General features: G+C 36.8%; 1 protein-coding gene and 1 long non-coding RNA gene across 2 annotated transcripts; both read right to left on the minus strand.

Moving 5' to 3' along the window:
* Positions 1-84: 84 nt before the first annotated feature.
* Positions 85-8,943, minus strand: ndc80 (NDC80 kinetochore complex component). The gene is made up of 17 exons (XM_026933741.3): positions 8,079-8,943; positions 6,510-6,603; positions 6,241-6,318; positions 5,694-5,826; positions 5,308-5,480; positions 5,071-5,173; positions 4,683-4,772; positions 4,362-4,455; positions 4,068-4,168; positions 3,835-3,979; positions 2,690-2,895; positions 1,809-1,961; positions 1,632-1,721; positions 1,347-1,439; positions 832-962; positions 617-719; positions 85-391 (listed from the first exon to the last, which is right to left on the minus strand). The coding sequence occupies exons 2-17, from the start codon at positions 6,596-6,598 to the stop codon at positions 266-268; spliced, it is 1,908 nt and encodes a 635-aa protein (XP_026789542.1). The 5' UTR covers positions 6,599-6,603; positions 8,079-8,943; the 3' UTR covers positions 85-265.
* A 384-nt stretch (positions 8,944-9,327) lies between these two features.
* On the minus strand, positions 9,328-13,497 carry LOC117598311 (uncharacterized). The gene is made up of 2 exons (XR_008302517.1): positions 11,678-13,497; positions 9,328-11,538 (listed from the first exon to the last, which is right to left on the minus strand). It is a non-coding gene; the product is annotated as an uncharacterized LOC117598311 (long non-coding RNA).
* Between the last annotated feature and the right edge of the window lie 1,969 nt (positions 13,498-15,466).

The raw sequence follows: 15,466 nt of genomic DNA on the forward strand, positions 1-15,466 counted from the left end.
TTCCATTAAATTCCACTTAATGGTGTTTCTCGAGTTTTAATACTATTTCTTTTAGGTATCTAGAAAAAGAATATTTAATTAGCATTAACGTTATAATATTTAGATGAAGAACATCATGTTTATTTTTTCTGACAGAGGACATAATATATAAAAAAATTTAAGTACACTGCATGTTTTCCAAAGCCAACATACAAAACTTTTCTTTAACAGTTACACAAAAACTATTAGTACAAAACTATTTACAATCCGGTTTCCCATTCAGTCATTAAAAGCTATTTGCTCTAGCAACAAAGTTTTCAACCATTTCCTTCAGCTGCTGCAGATCTGCTTGGTCTTCACGGATAATTTCGTTCATCTTGTCCATCTTTTTAACTTGGTCGTTACAGTGTTTCTGAAAATGTAATATACAATACATGGAAAACCATTCTCAAACTATACATAAAATATAGTTTTATATATTAACTAAAGTTAATATATATAGTTATATAGTTATATATATTAACTGGCTGATCTTCATATATACATTTGTATGAATTGTTTACTTAGATTCATGCCATCGAAAGCTAAGGTATCAAAGCTGGCTAGTTATAATAATAATAATAATGTTCTTTCTTACCTCGACTATATCCAAGTGGTTGACTGCAGCACTGAAGACATGTGTCAGATTGTTTGCCACCATCCGGCTTTCTTCTTTGGTTTCCTGAAGAACAAGATGGTACCTAATAGAGGAAAGCATGTAACACTGATCATGTTTTATCCCTGTTAGTGAGACAAAATAAACATAATAAATAGTTATAAGGCGATGGAGTAAGGTTATGCATGTTCTCTCACTGTTGTTGGGCTGCTTTCAGCTGCTCTACAGCCTCCTCATGTCCATCCATGACTTTCTTTTCTAGAAGCTTCTTGTGACTTTCAGCAGAATCCACATCCGCTGCCCACTTTTCCTCTTCATGAGCCATATCCTACTCAAACAAGGGTTTAATGTTTAATTAGCTTAATTATATACTTCATTCAATTTAAATTAATATATAAATAATAAATATGATGGAAATTTGTTGTGGTGAAAGAACTTTAATTGGTGCTATTGCATCATGTCTTGTCTTTTCCTCACAATCACTTTTTTTTGGATTCAAGCATTACTTTAGCAACAAATAATTTCTCCATTTATTTCTAGCCAAAGCTTTTCTTTGGTAACAATCAGTATGTTCTGCAGAGAATAAAAAGAGTTTGAGTATTCACCCACCTTGTTAATAAATCAGTAGTTTGGAATACCTATTTTTAAGTATTTTTGAGTGTCTTAGGCATTGGAACAGTAATAAAACCTTTCAGGCTTAGATGACGCGTACCTGCACATCACGCTCCAGCTGCTCATCCAGTCTGCGAATCTGCTCCTTTAGTTGTTTTATGTCATTTAACTTCTCAGAAATGTTGGACTTTATCTAGCAATCAGTAAGAAGACAAGCATATTACTCAGCTAGCACATTCATGTTTCATATTGCTAACACCAACCCCCTAGGTCAGTTGATAGGTGTCTAAACAAATTAAATTATTCATATAAAACAAAAACCTAGTGGGATAATAAAATATATGAGAACGCTTTAAATGACAAGAAGCTCACACTCCTTTCATACCTGTTCCACTGTCTCATCCAGGCTCAGCTTCATATTGGTCACATTGCTGAACTCCTCCTCTACATCCACCAGCATGCTTTTAAGAGGATTCTATAAGGAGTTATAAGGACATCAATAAGAACAGTATAATGTGAACTTCTGGGTGTGGATTAGCTGTAGTGGTGAGTTTGGCCATACCTGTATCTGAGTCCTGATCTGGGTGGCAGTGGTTGGGCCATAGTCACTGACTGTTTTGATCTCAAAGTCATGGCCACAGGCGTTCTCAGCAGACTGGGGGATGAGCTTTAGCATGCGTGCCAGTTTGTGGTACTCCGCCAACTTTACCTCAGCCTAAAGGAACAAATTTAACTATATTAATAAGAAACATTAGGAATAGTGGTTTCCTTCTCTTTAAAGAAAGTAAACCGTCACCGTCACACCCATATGTTGTTCTTCCCCAAAGTGTTGCCACAAAGATGAAAGCACACAATTGTCTAGAATGTCTTATGTTGTAACATTACAATTTTCCTTTCACTGGAACTTAGAGGCCCAAACTTGTTCCAGCATGACAATGCCCCTGTGCACAAAGTGAGGTCCATGAAGACATGATTTGCCAAGGCCGGAGGGGAAGAACTCAAATGGTCTGCACAGAGCCATGACCTCAAGCCCACTGAACATTTTTGGGAACTGAACTGGAACACTGACTGCACCCGAGGCCTCTTTGCCCGACATCAGTGCCTGACCTGACTGATGCTCTTGTGGCTGAATGAGAAGAAATTCCCACAGCTGCGCTCCAAAATCTAGTGGAAAACCTTCCCAACAGAATGGAAGCTGTTATAGCAGCAAAGGGGGACTAAATCTGAAATGGGATGTTTAACAAGCGCACGTATGGGCATGATGGTCAGGTGTCCACATACTTTTGTCTATATTGTGTAGTCTGTCAAATGTTTGACACGTGTGAATAAACGTGTAATAAAGTGAAGACATGTTATTAAGAATATTTCGGCATAAAGCTACTAGCTTATTATTATTATTCAGGTTAGGCCAAGTGTGTATGTGTGTATATAAATCCTACCCACCCTCTCCTTGGTTTTGGCCAGGGTGATCTCCTCATTCCAGGCCAGCTGCTGGGCCTCCTCAAGACTACGGCTCAGGGTGTTCACGTTCTGCTGTAGCTCGTTCCTCTCTCTGTTGATGCGCTCAATATCGGCTGGAGTGAACTTCTGATTCTCCAGAATGTGCTGCAGCCTAGCCTGTTCTCTCTTCAGACTCTCTAGTTGAAGGTCTGCATACACAGGCTTTTATATCCTTTTTGTGGTAAACAAAAAGCTTCCACAGAATTTCAATAACTGTCTATGGGACTGGGTACATTACTGAACTTCATTTATTTTTCACACGTAACTGTCTTTGACGAGAGGGAACTTGGGCTTATTGCTACCAGCAGAATGTGGTAATGTACCCATGAATAACTGGGTAATTAAATGGGACTGTCCAATTTGATGATATATTGCTACACTGATATAATATAATACACCTATTATCATTATAATGAAGTGTCAGTGGTTTTATAATTATTTGTTATTCAATGGACATCAAAACTATAGTTGAACCAGTCATTTCATATTCCCTCCTTTTCTTTGGGACATACTTTATTCAAACTGTTGGATAAAAATCTCTGAATCTATAGGGGACGTTGTTGGCATGTTGTCATAAACCTCCCACAGTGCTGTTGTTTTTTTTAAATTGATTAGACAGAAGGCGTTAACTAATTTTTTTATAACAGCAGCTCTGACAATAGTGCCATCTGCAATTCAAATCAGATTTATAATAATCTGCTTCTAACACATTGTTGTTTCTATAATAATAACAACTCATTCACAGGGACTTTTATGACAGACACTGCATATAATCTAAGCCTTAGAAAAAATGGATTTAAAAATTGTTGGGATTTAAAAAAGAAAAATGTATAGTCATTGATATGGTGAAGGGTTTTTTTTTTTTTTTTTTTTTTTAGCATTTATGGAATGAGTCTCCAGGTTCAGTGCTTTATAACAATTACGTGTAGCTAATCCTTTATGTAGCTAAACCTTTATGGTTTCCGCCACAGGAAAGTGTTATTAACCTCAAGAGAAAGTGAGGGAACCACTGCTAATAACTGCTAAAACAGACCAAGACTTGCGATCTTTCTGGTACAGTGGTTCATATTCTACATAATGGGACATACTTGCTGCCTCCAGCTCCTCAGACAGTGCTGTAGCCTTATTCTCCTGGTGGGATTTAAAAGACTCCATGTGACTACGGTAGCTCTGTAGCTTCTGTAGGTCCGTCTGTAACTTCAGTTTCTCAGTCCTCTGTCCCATCAACCGATCCTACACCAATATACAAACCGGTTGTGTGAGCGGATATACAGCGCTCTTCAGGATTCATGCATCAATGTAAATAAATGCGTAGACTTACAGTATGGCTCTCTTTCTCTAGTCTTTCCACCTCAGACATCAACAGTCTGTGTTTCTCCTGTTGTGACTCCAGTAGAGCCTCATCGACATTATACAGCCTCTCTGTAGGAAGACATTTGACAGTTTATATTTTCTGATATGCTCTTCCTGTTTTTTCTTACGTTTTTCTTAAATTTGAAGATGTTAACATTTATATTCTTTATGACCTTATCTCAAATGTCTTACTTCACCATAAATCAAGACTCTGTCCAACTTATCTATTATACTGTTAAGTAGGTCTGTAGGTCTGACTTACTCAGATGACTGAGGTAGTCTGCATCTTCATCCTCAAAGGTATCTGCCCCTTGCATGAACTTATTGTAGGTCTTAGAGCAGTATTCTAAAAAGAGCTGGAGACACAGACCAGGCATGCATGATACACACCTCAAAGACAGTATTTTTTATCATAGAAATTCAAATTTATTCAAAGCTGTTTGATTTAAGTTCACTTCTACTTTAATAATTTAATACTGGATAATTTTGCTGTTCAGAGTTACTAGAGGTTGAAAACTTTCGGCTAAGAAGTTTGCATGCAATGTTGCGTTAAGGGGATTTGTTAAAGAAGCCTGTACAATACCTTATTGTACTCCATTCCATCCTCCAGCTCAGTGAAGCCATCTGAAAAGTCCCCAAACAGCACATCCTGACCTTTCATACTGTTAAAGCTCTGCAACAACAGTTACTATAGTTTATATTCTGTGGCACTGAACACACTCATTCTCAAAACTAATACCGTTATTTTATACTTATCTCCATTAAGGGATCACTAGTGACAATGTTTGATATTATCAAGTAAGATATTCATAAATGTGTAAAAAAAATCACATATAACAATCACCCCTTCTGCACAAAGTCCTATTCTATAAAATTATGTTGTTGCTGGGTATAATACATGCAGCTGTTAAACCGACTACTGAATTTTGGTTTATTCAGCTGGAACAGATCCATCCACAGACCAAACTTACTCTAACTGTGTCAATGAGCCAGATGAGCGCTCCCAGAGCCTGAGGCCACGTATGAGGAGCCCCAATGGAGTACATGGAGCTTTTTGATAGTGGAAATGGGTACCTGTTAAACAATGTACACTTATTATTTCAATGCATAGGTCAACAAAGAGATTCACTGACAACAGCAAAATCGTCTCTGGAAAAGAATATTTCTTATGTTGGCCATCATTTTGAAACCACAAACTTTCACTCTACCCCAAATCTCTCAACATCCTAGGGATTTCCTCTTCAACCTTAGCTGTGGGCATCTGAAAGGTAGGGTCCAACAAACTGTAGATAAACTCAAAGATCTTCAGGAACTCTTTAGTGGAAGGTGACTGCAGAGATTTGACTGTGATTGTAGCCGGGAATCCATTATCCCCAAGGAACTGCAAAGAAATGTAGAAAAATCCAGTGAGTCTATCGAACAAAACAGGATTCAGGCTTCAAACACATGACTAAATCCTAGCATTATGGTGTACACTGTCTAAACACTGCTGAATCAATAAAAATAAGGAGAAGCAATGAATATTTAGAGGTAAAGGCCCAATAGTGGCCACTTTTTTAGAATGAAGAAGGTTTTGAATTAAAATGGAGCAAACCTCACAAAGCTGCTTGATACACTGCTGAACAAAGGCTTTGTCATGAAGAGGTCGGGGGTCCTTCATCTTCTCCGGACCTCCATAAGTCCCAAACATGCTGTTTCTCTGCCCACCTGCACCTGTACCAGCTCCTCTGTGGATAAATAAGAGTGAGACTTTGTCACTGGGACTGAAAATGTGGGGGAAATTAACAGCAATGACTAACAACTGACTATTATGCAATACTTATGACGCATTTAAAGAGGATTATAACAATTTGGCTTTGAAATTATTAGGCATTTGGCAGGTAAGGAATAAAACACAGCGTGGTGATGCGATGCAGCCTGACGCAAAGTGGAGTTACTGTTTCCATCCTGAAGTTGATTATTTTCATATAACAGCACATATCGAAGTGTTTTATTCCTCTTATGCCACAGCAATTGAATGATTACAATTATTAATTTATTACTGAATTTGCCAGGAAGTCATCATTTTTATCAATTTGTAGTTACATTTAATGTTGTGGAATGTCCACAAGACAAATTGCACAATGTATCACAATACTTACTTTCCAAAAAAGCTGGTTCTCCTCTCTGATGTGCTAGACTGAGGCTTTGGGATGTTCAGCTTGCCAAATACATTGTTGCTGTCAAAAGAGAATGAAAGTGTATGAAAATATAAAATATAATATGACAATATAACACACACACATATATAGCATTAATAGTCTGTCAGCTGTCATCCACCACTGGGGTGTTGCAATGTAAGTAAGTGAAAAGCAAGATGTTATAAATACAGCTCAATGTAGCAAAAACCCCAACGCATGAGTATGTATACCTCTGTGGTGTGGCATTCACCATACTCATCCTGCCGTCAGTCACACGCATCGGCATCTCGGAATATCTGCTGCTTGGTCTTCGGCTCATGTTGGCTTTAAAACAAGGAATTGTTTGAGCATATATTTATTAAATCACAACATGTAAAGGTAAAAAACATTACATTAGTGCAACACTATCTCAGCACGCCTATCAATAAACTTCGAGAAACTACAACAGAGCAGTCTTTTTAATCAGAACAGAAACATTGTGCATTTTAAATACTTAGAAATTATACACTTTTAATGTAAAGCTTAAGCGCTCCCAATCCAGTCCCAGAGAGTCATAAACCAATCATACATCACATTCATCATAACAGCATAAGCATTTCCAAATTACTTAATCTGAATTCAATAGCACAACTCCAATAGGGACCGCAGTTAAATCAAGAGCAAACATGTCCATGTAATTCAAAGCATCATATATAAAAACATATATAAAATACAGTTGTCTCATTTCCTCCAACATTAAAAACCTACCTGGAAATCCAGGGTCTACAAGCATTAGTTTTGGGTTGTTTTTTTTTTGGAAATCACTGATCTGTCATGTTTGTAAATTTATTTTGAACCTTCTCTGAACATTTTAGTGTTTCCTGTTCACTAACACACCCTAACACTGACTCTGCAGAAGAGCTGTTAAACATCCGATTAGTCAGATGTTGTGTTAGAGCAGGAAAAACATCATCATATAGAAAGCTGGGAACCTCTGATCTAGATTTTCTCAAAGGAACAAATACTAAAGCAATCAAATATTCATGCTGCTGTGATCATTTAGGAAATCCAGACACAGACTAGCCATAACATTAATATTAAACTGTTTTTTTTTTTTGGAAAATGGGTTCAAATATATTCAGAAACAACATATTTGGGGGAACTGATATAGAAAATCTTGTTCTTTATTTAGGATGATCACATCTGAGCTGTTAAATACCATATGAATGTGTACAGCTATTCTGCCATCCTACCAAAACAGTATGTCTGAGTTATTATAACCGGCAATAGATAATATAAATTACCGTGTTTTCAAATGTATTTCCTTTATTGCAGGTAAAGACGATATCCTATCACCCTTTCAAATTAAATATTAGCTTTTAAACTCAGTAGTGTAACCCAGCTGCTTCGTCCCAGTCCACCTCCCTCTAGGGGGCTAGCCGAGTTCTCCAGCTAGCATATGAGGACACTCCTAGCTAAATTAAATGAGCATAGTACTAAGAAGCCAAAGAACACCGTTTTCAAAATGTAGACTATTAAACTACACACACACACACACACACACACAAAAGTTTTATCAGTAGCTAACCAGGCTAGTGCTAACTAAGACAGCAGCAGCAGACCCAGGAACAAGAAGCCAGACTAGCACTCCGAGCCAACTAACGTTAACTAGCTGCACAGAAAAAACTAACGTTAATTAGCTGCACAGGACAAAACTAACGTTAAGTAGCTGCACTGAAGATTTAATTATTCATATTACACTGTATAAAACGATTAAGTGTGCTTATCGCGCTTTATGCGCACAATTAAAAACAAAATACCTTAGATTTGTGTCCACTTTCGCCTTCGCTGTTTTCAAAAATTTCCGCCAACACGTTTCAACGGACCACACGGGTGACGTCACAGGCGGGCTGCCTTCAAGTGCTCGTCGTGTTCGCCTGTTTCCGAGTGGTGTCGCGTTCAAACACTCTTACTGCAATCTTACATGTTTTGTATTTTCTCAAAACGCTTCATGCAATATCAACTAATTGTTTTGTTCTGTTTTTGAATATGAACATTTCTTGTCTGTCTGATGCTGCGTACATGCTATAAAAACGCATTTACGCATGTAATAATGACAAAACTATTAATCTGGGTATCGTGAATTATTTCCCAACTATCCCAAGTAATCATGGATTTGCTTTATGCCCGTTTCCTCGGCAGATTATGTGAATTAATGATGTGAATTAATGATGTATCGTGCGCGAAAGAGTCGGCTCTTTGAGTCGGTTCTTTTAGATGAACGTTAAGAGCCGACTCGCGTGTATGAGCTTTTAGCCCTTTGTTAATAGTGTGTGTGTGTGTGTGTGTGTGTGTGTTTAGGAAATGCCGTTGCTGTTGCTGCGTAGTTTCGTCATAATTCGTCCAAGGAAACCTCTTTCCAACATCTGAGCTCTTTGTCCAGGATAAATACAGTGTTGCTTGCTATTAATGTTATTTTCTTAATAGGAAGGTAGAGTACGATTTCATGAAATAATTTTAGCTATAGTTAGACAAAAAAGTACAAACATTGTTCAAAATATTGCAAACCTTCTCCCGTTTAGAAAAAAAATATCAATGATCCGTTTGGGAGCCAAAAGAGTTGACTCTTATTGAGCTGAACCAAATGATCTGACTCAGTGAAAAGAGCCGGAATAGCCCTCAGGAGTGAATGTAGCCCACTGAACAGGGAGGTATTGACGTTTTCTTTTTGTAATCGCCATTTTGATCACGTGGGGTTTGCACAGTGGGCGGCGTTACGGTACCATTTTGTTTCCAGTTGGTTTACAGAAACCCTTCACCCCAGTCACTGCAAAGCAAATAGCTGGGTACAGTTTCCACCATGGGGACTCCTTTAGTTTATTTGTATAGGGCTTTTGACTGTCACGAAGCAGCTTTACAGAAATATGGATGTATATTTAGATTCCTGATGAATGAGCCAGAGGTGGCAGAGGCAAAAGAGAAAATCCCTGAGATGTAGGGGTGGGCGATATGACCAAAATATCATATCACGATTCTTGAAGACATTTCTACAATATCCATCACAGTAAGTGCAGTAAAATAATAATAAAAAAAACTTTTATTAACAATGTCTACAAGAATAAATACTTTAAAATACTTCAAACTTTAAAAGCTAATACTTTTAATAACAATAATACATTTTTAAAAGTTCAATACAAATTTTTACATCAGATCTGCTGCTTCCAATCATTTGCCATTGTTATTGCTATTTTAAAAAATTTCTTAGCTCAGAACTCTTGTGAACATTTTGAGTTTCTTTTTTGCTTACATCTAATCATGTGAGACTATACTCTTCCTGAATGTTTCCTGAAATGGTATCTTATTCTCCATGTGGATTGCCCAGGAAGACTTTCCTCTTCTGTTCTTGCTAATGACGCAGCAGTTTTTCTATTAGAATAAACCTTGCCTATTTTTGTATCTTAGAACTTTGTCATGACTCTTCAAGTGCACACCAATAAATCATTATACAACTGTATACGTTCTTCAGTTGTATACTATAAAGTCCAATAGCTCTCAAACTATCTGTCTGGACCAAAAGCAAACGTGCTGAATTTAATTCTATCTAAGCACAACTATTTACATCAGTGACACTGTAACTGTGTACTACAGTATGACTAGCACAACCAGTAACAGCTAGACTGGACCCTTATAGCCACATCACATAGTTACAGCCATATCATACATCAGTAGACTTTCATTAAAACAATTCACTCACACACATATCTAAATTACACTAACAAACAAAAACCAAATTATGCTGTTGTGGATTGTTATTGTTAATTTTACTATTACTTTACCATTATTATCTGCATTTGTGTTTCAGTTTTTAGTTGCCATTTTTATGGGACCGTGTTACTTTGCGAAGCATCTGATAACACTAGCAAACTCTCTATAACAAATTCTCTGGTCCTACAAAGAGGGGTCGTGGGGGTGGACCAAAAAAGATGAATCACCTGCTGCATGATGATTTTGGCCAGTGGTTCATCTAGTATGCCTTTTTAAAAAATTGTAAACTTCACAGTTCACATGGGTAAATTAGTATAAATTATATCCTGGTAAAAACATCATTTTAAATCTGGATCTTTTATAGTTTGATTACATTTAAAATTCTCTTTGGGGCAAAAAGTCAAGCTAGTGTTTAGTCCTAAGTGTTGAAGCAGAAATATACAACTAAACAGGTATACAACTAAAACCATTTAAGAAATCAAACCCTTAAAAAAACATTAAATCTAAACTATAATGAGCAGGGAGATTATAGGTGAAAAGTGATATAAATCAACTTGATACTAACTCTAGATTAACACTCCTTCTCTGTTATTCATTATGAATGTTAGGTAGGAAAAGTCAAATCATGGATATGCTGTATGAAACCCACATGCTACTTTGACCTAAGATTAATGTGTCTATGGTCCAGATTGTCACAACTGAGTGGAACTGATTTTAGAGCTTCAACAAAGATTTTTGCTAACTTGCATACTGTGTAGCATATGCATATAAGAATCACTGACAAGGAACAAGCATGATAACAAGGAATGTTTAGCTGTTTAGCTTCTCTTCAACTCAAACTCAGTTCTTCACTAATGTGTGTAATATTTGGCAGGTCATGTGCAGTTCATTAAGACATGTTTATCGTGATGTAATTAAGCTAGTTTGAAGTGTCTGTTACCTTTAGCTTACATTATATTACTTGATCAATTTATAATGAATATGTTGTTGCTTATATGTTGTGATTGTACGTAATCTAGTTAGTGCTGATTCCTGTTATATGAATTAAAAACAATTTAAATTCTATTCTGATTTATGTATTATTATTGATTATTAGGCTATTACATTATTATAGTTATTCTATTGTTAATAGATTTGAAAGTGTCAGTAGTAGTAAAACACTTGGTGTAGACAGACAGGTGCTGGGTCATTCCTGTCCCACTATGCATTTCCATTAGCCAACATCTCACTGCTTGACCATGTTTCTTGCAGTTAGACTCAACCAGTTTGTACTCAGTGCATGTATATTAGCATTTACATCTCTTGCTATTAACACAAGTGTATGATATCTGTAACAAGGCAAATTTTGTTTAAAAAAAAAAAAAAAATCGGTCTAGCATAAAAGAGCTAGTTAATTTTTTCAGGGTAGAACTGCGTCTCTCCATAGACTTGCACTTGTTTATGAGCAATCCTCACCCTGCTATTGTGGTGGATAAATTGAACCAGGTCCTCCTTCCTTCCTTCTTCATCTTTTTGCTGCAACAGATGTTGGGATAGATGGATTATGGCACATATTCTTTGTGAACATGTTTCAGATCACTGCTACTGCAATAGCCTGCTGCATATTCACTGTTCAGCTCCTGTGTGTTAAATGAGAAAATAAAGGAGATCTCACCCCAGAAGAGGATCTGGAAAAGTTGGTATCTCAGGGTCATGATGTGACAGCCGCCAATCACACAGATAGTCAGTATCATACAGGATGATGACCTTCCCTGGAGTCAAATACACAGTTAGAGTGACATAGAAAGACTGTGATTCTGTATTCTGATAAATAAATGTAAATGTGTGTGCTAGTGCAAAAACATTTAACTGTTTAGAAGATGATAAGCTACATCTACATCTTTACATACTTTGAAGTTTCTAATCGAATTTAACACTGTGCTTCAGATGATTATAATCTTTTGTTCATGTTTTGTTTGTTGTCCACATATCATGTGAATTTTTGGTGTTGATTTCCTTCTCATCTTTTAACAAATTGAGGCTTATGCAAAGATATGCCTTGTAATCGAAATCCTTTTGTATGTAATTTGAGCCAAATTCAGGGATCCACTCTCCACAAGCTGTAGATTTACTCGCTGTTGCTTTATTTGTAAACTGCACTGGAGCTGTCTTACCTTGTCCCCCCATAGTGGGACTTTGTATCACCACTAGGTTCAACATTTTCAGCAACACTTTGCACTATGGGAAAAAGAGCAATTTATATGGTGATTCAATCTAAATCTTTCCCAGATGTAACCCAGAAACAAAACACAGAACAAAGTGCACCTCACTGTAACATTTGACAATCCCAGGTCTTACCACCAGATGTCACTCTCACCAAGATGCTGATCAGTTACTATGGTTACCGATCATCATCTTCAACGTGGTGTAGTTTGCTCTCATGCAGACTCTATAGGCCCTCTGTACGCATCTATAAGCTACACTATATCCTATATGCTACGGTTTATAATGATAATTAGGAAGCTAAAGTTCATGAATGAACTTTGATGTTGGCTTGACAGAGCCAGCTAAACATGCTAAAAGAGTTAAATGATATTACAGTGTTTTGTGACTGATTATAAAATGTTAAGGTTAAAAGGCTAAATGTTTAAATATGTAAAAGTTAAAATATCAAAAGCGTTTAAAAATGTTTAAAGGTTATAGCATTAAAATGCTAAAACAATGCGATGATATTCCAGGTGGTTACTAAGATGTTGCTAGGAGGTTTCTAAGCTAACCCAGTTGGTCGCTAGGGTCTTGCTATTTGGTTGTTATGCGTTGTTATGCAGTTAAGCGTGTAAAGGTTACAAGGCTAAAGGCTAGGATGCTAGGATGTTGCTAGGTTGTTGCTAGGTGCCTGTTGTGGGGTCCCAGGTGGTTGCTATGGTGTTTCTTGGAGGTTTCAATATGATCCCATTTAGTTGCAAGGTTTTAGCGAGTCGGTTGCCAGGGAACGTCAGCTGGTGGTGTCAATTGGTTGCTATCATGGTCCAGCTGGTTGCTAGGGTGTAGCTAGGTGGCTGATATCGGGTTCCAGGTGGTTGCTGTGGTGTTTCTAGGAGGTTGTCTATATGATCCCAGGTAGTTGCTAGGTTGTTGCTAGCAGGTCACGTTGATAATCCAGTAGGTTGCTAGGGTGTTGCCAGATTCCCCACATACTACATAATGACTAAATTTCATGTCTGTGAATCCTGTGGTTTGGTTTGCATGACCTAATGACTAAAAATAAAAGGAGCAACCATAATTCTGATATTTCCCAAAAGCACAAGCACCCCATTCCCGTATGGAATCTACACCTGTGCTGAATTTCGTGGCTCTACGTCAAAAATGTGTGACCTGTGAACGGTACAAATTTTCCAATATAATAATAAGAGGAAGAAGATTAAGAAGAATCAGAATGTTGGCTCTTTCAAGCCAACATAATTATAATTTTACTATAAGCTTTATAATGTAGAATAAAACAGGATAAGCATTTTAGCATATATATATATATATGCTAAAAAAACTCTGTCATTGTCCAAATACTTCCGGACCTGACTGTATATATACATATAAAAATATACATATATATATATATATATATATATATATATATGTATATATATATATATATATATATATATACACACTATATATATATATATATATATATATATATATATATATATATATTTTATATGTATATATACAGTCAGGTCCGGAAGTATTTGGACAATGACAGAGTTTTTTCACCACCACAGTGGATTTGAAATAAAACAATCAAGATGTGATCGAAGTGTAGACGTTTAGCTTTATTTTAAGAAATAATACTGAAAAAATATGGCATTTACCATTTAGGAATTACAGCCATTTTAAGCAAAGTACTTCTATTTTCAGGTGCTCAAAGGTATTTGGACAATTGACTCACAAGAAGTTTATTGACCAGGTGCGGTCCATTTCCTCGTTACTTCAAGACAAATGAAGCAGATAAAAGGTCTGGAGTTGATATCAGGTATTAAGTTGGCATTTGGCAGCTGTTCAACTGGAGCTACCAATATGAAATCCAAGGAGATCTAAATGCAAGTGAAGGAGGCCATCATTAGGTTGAAAAAACAACATAAATCTATAAGAGAGATAGCAAAAAAACCTTAGGTGTGGCCAAATCAATAGTTGTGTACATTCTTAAAAAGAAAGACAGCACTGATGTGCTCACCAACATCGAAAGCCCTGGAAGACCACAGAAGACAACTAAAGTGGATGATCGCAGAATCCTTTCCTTGGTGAAGAAAAACCCCTTCACAACATCAACAGAAGTCAAGAATACTCTGGAGAAGGTAGGCGTATCATTGTCAAAATCTACAATCAAGAGACACCTTCATGAATGTAAATACAGAGGGTTTACAACAAGGTGCAAACCACTGGTAACATTCAAGAACAGGAAAGCCAGATTAGACTTTGCCAGAAAACATCTAAAAACGCCTCCCATGTTCTGGAATAAGATTCTTTGGACTGATGAAACCAGAATGATGGGAAGAGAAAAGTATGGTGAAAGAAAGGAACAGCTCATGATCCAAAGTATACCACATCATGTGTCAAACATGGTAGAGGCAGTGTTATGGCATGGGCATGTATGGCTGCCAATGGAACGGGCTCACTGGTGTTTATTGATGATGTGACTGCTGACAGAAGTAGCAAGATGAATTCTGAGGTGTATAGGGCTATACTCTCTGCTCACATTCAGCCAAATGCTACAAAACTGATAAGACGCCGCTTCACAGTGCAGGTGAATAATGAACCTAAACATACTGCGAAAGAAACTCAAGACTTTTTGAAGGCAAAGAAATGGAATATTCTTAAATGGCCAAGTCAGTCCCCTGATCTCAACCCAACAGAGCATGCTTTTCACTTACTGAAGACAAGACTGAAGGCAGAAAGACCCACAAACAAGCAGCAACTGAAGATGGCTGCAGTGAAGGCCTGGCAAAGCATCTCCAGGGAGGAAACTCAGAATTTGAGTTTTGAGAACATGGGCTCCAGACTTCAGGCAGTCACTGACTGCAAAGGATTTTCATCCAAGTATTAAAATAATGGTTATATTTACAATTATGTTACTTTGTCCAAATACCTTTGAGCCCCTGAAAATGGAGGAATTTTCTTGAAAATGGCTGTAATGGAATGTAATGTAAATGGTAAGTGCCATATTTTTGTGGAAACTCTTAAAATAAAGCTGAAAGTCTACACTTTGATCACATCTTGATTGTTTTATTTCAAATCCATTGTGGTGGTGTATAAAGGCAAAATCATAAAAACTCTGTCATTGTCCAAATACTTCCAGACCTGACTGTACATATATATATATATATATATATATATATATATATATATATATATATATATATATATATATATATATATATATATGTATATATATATATGTACATATAAT

This window comes from Pangasianodon hypophthalmus, chromosome 10, assembly GCF_027358585.1.
Source record: "Pangasianodon hypophthalmus isolate fPanHyp1 chromosome 10, fPanHyp1.pri, whole genome shotgun sequence".
NCBI classification, from domain to species: Eukaryota; Metazoa; Chordata; class Actinopteri; order Siluriformes; family Pangasiidae; genus Pangasianodon; species Pangasianodon hypophthalmus.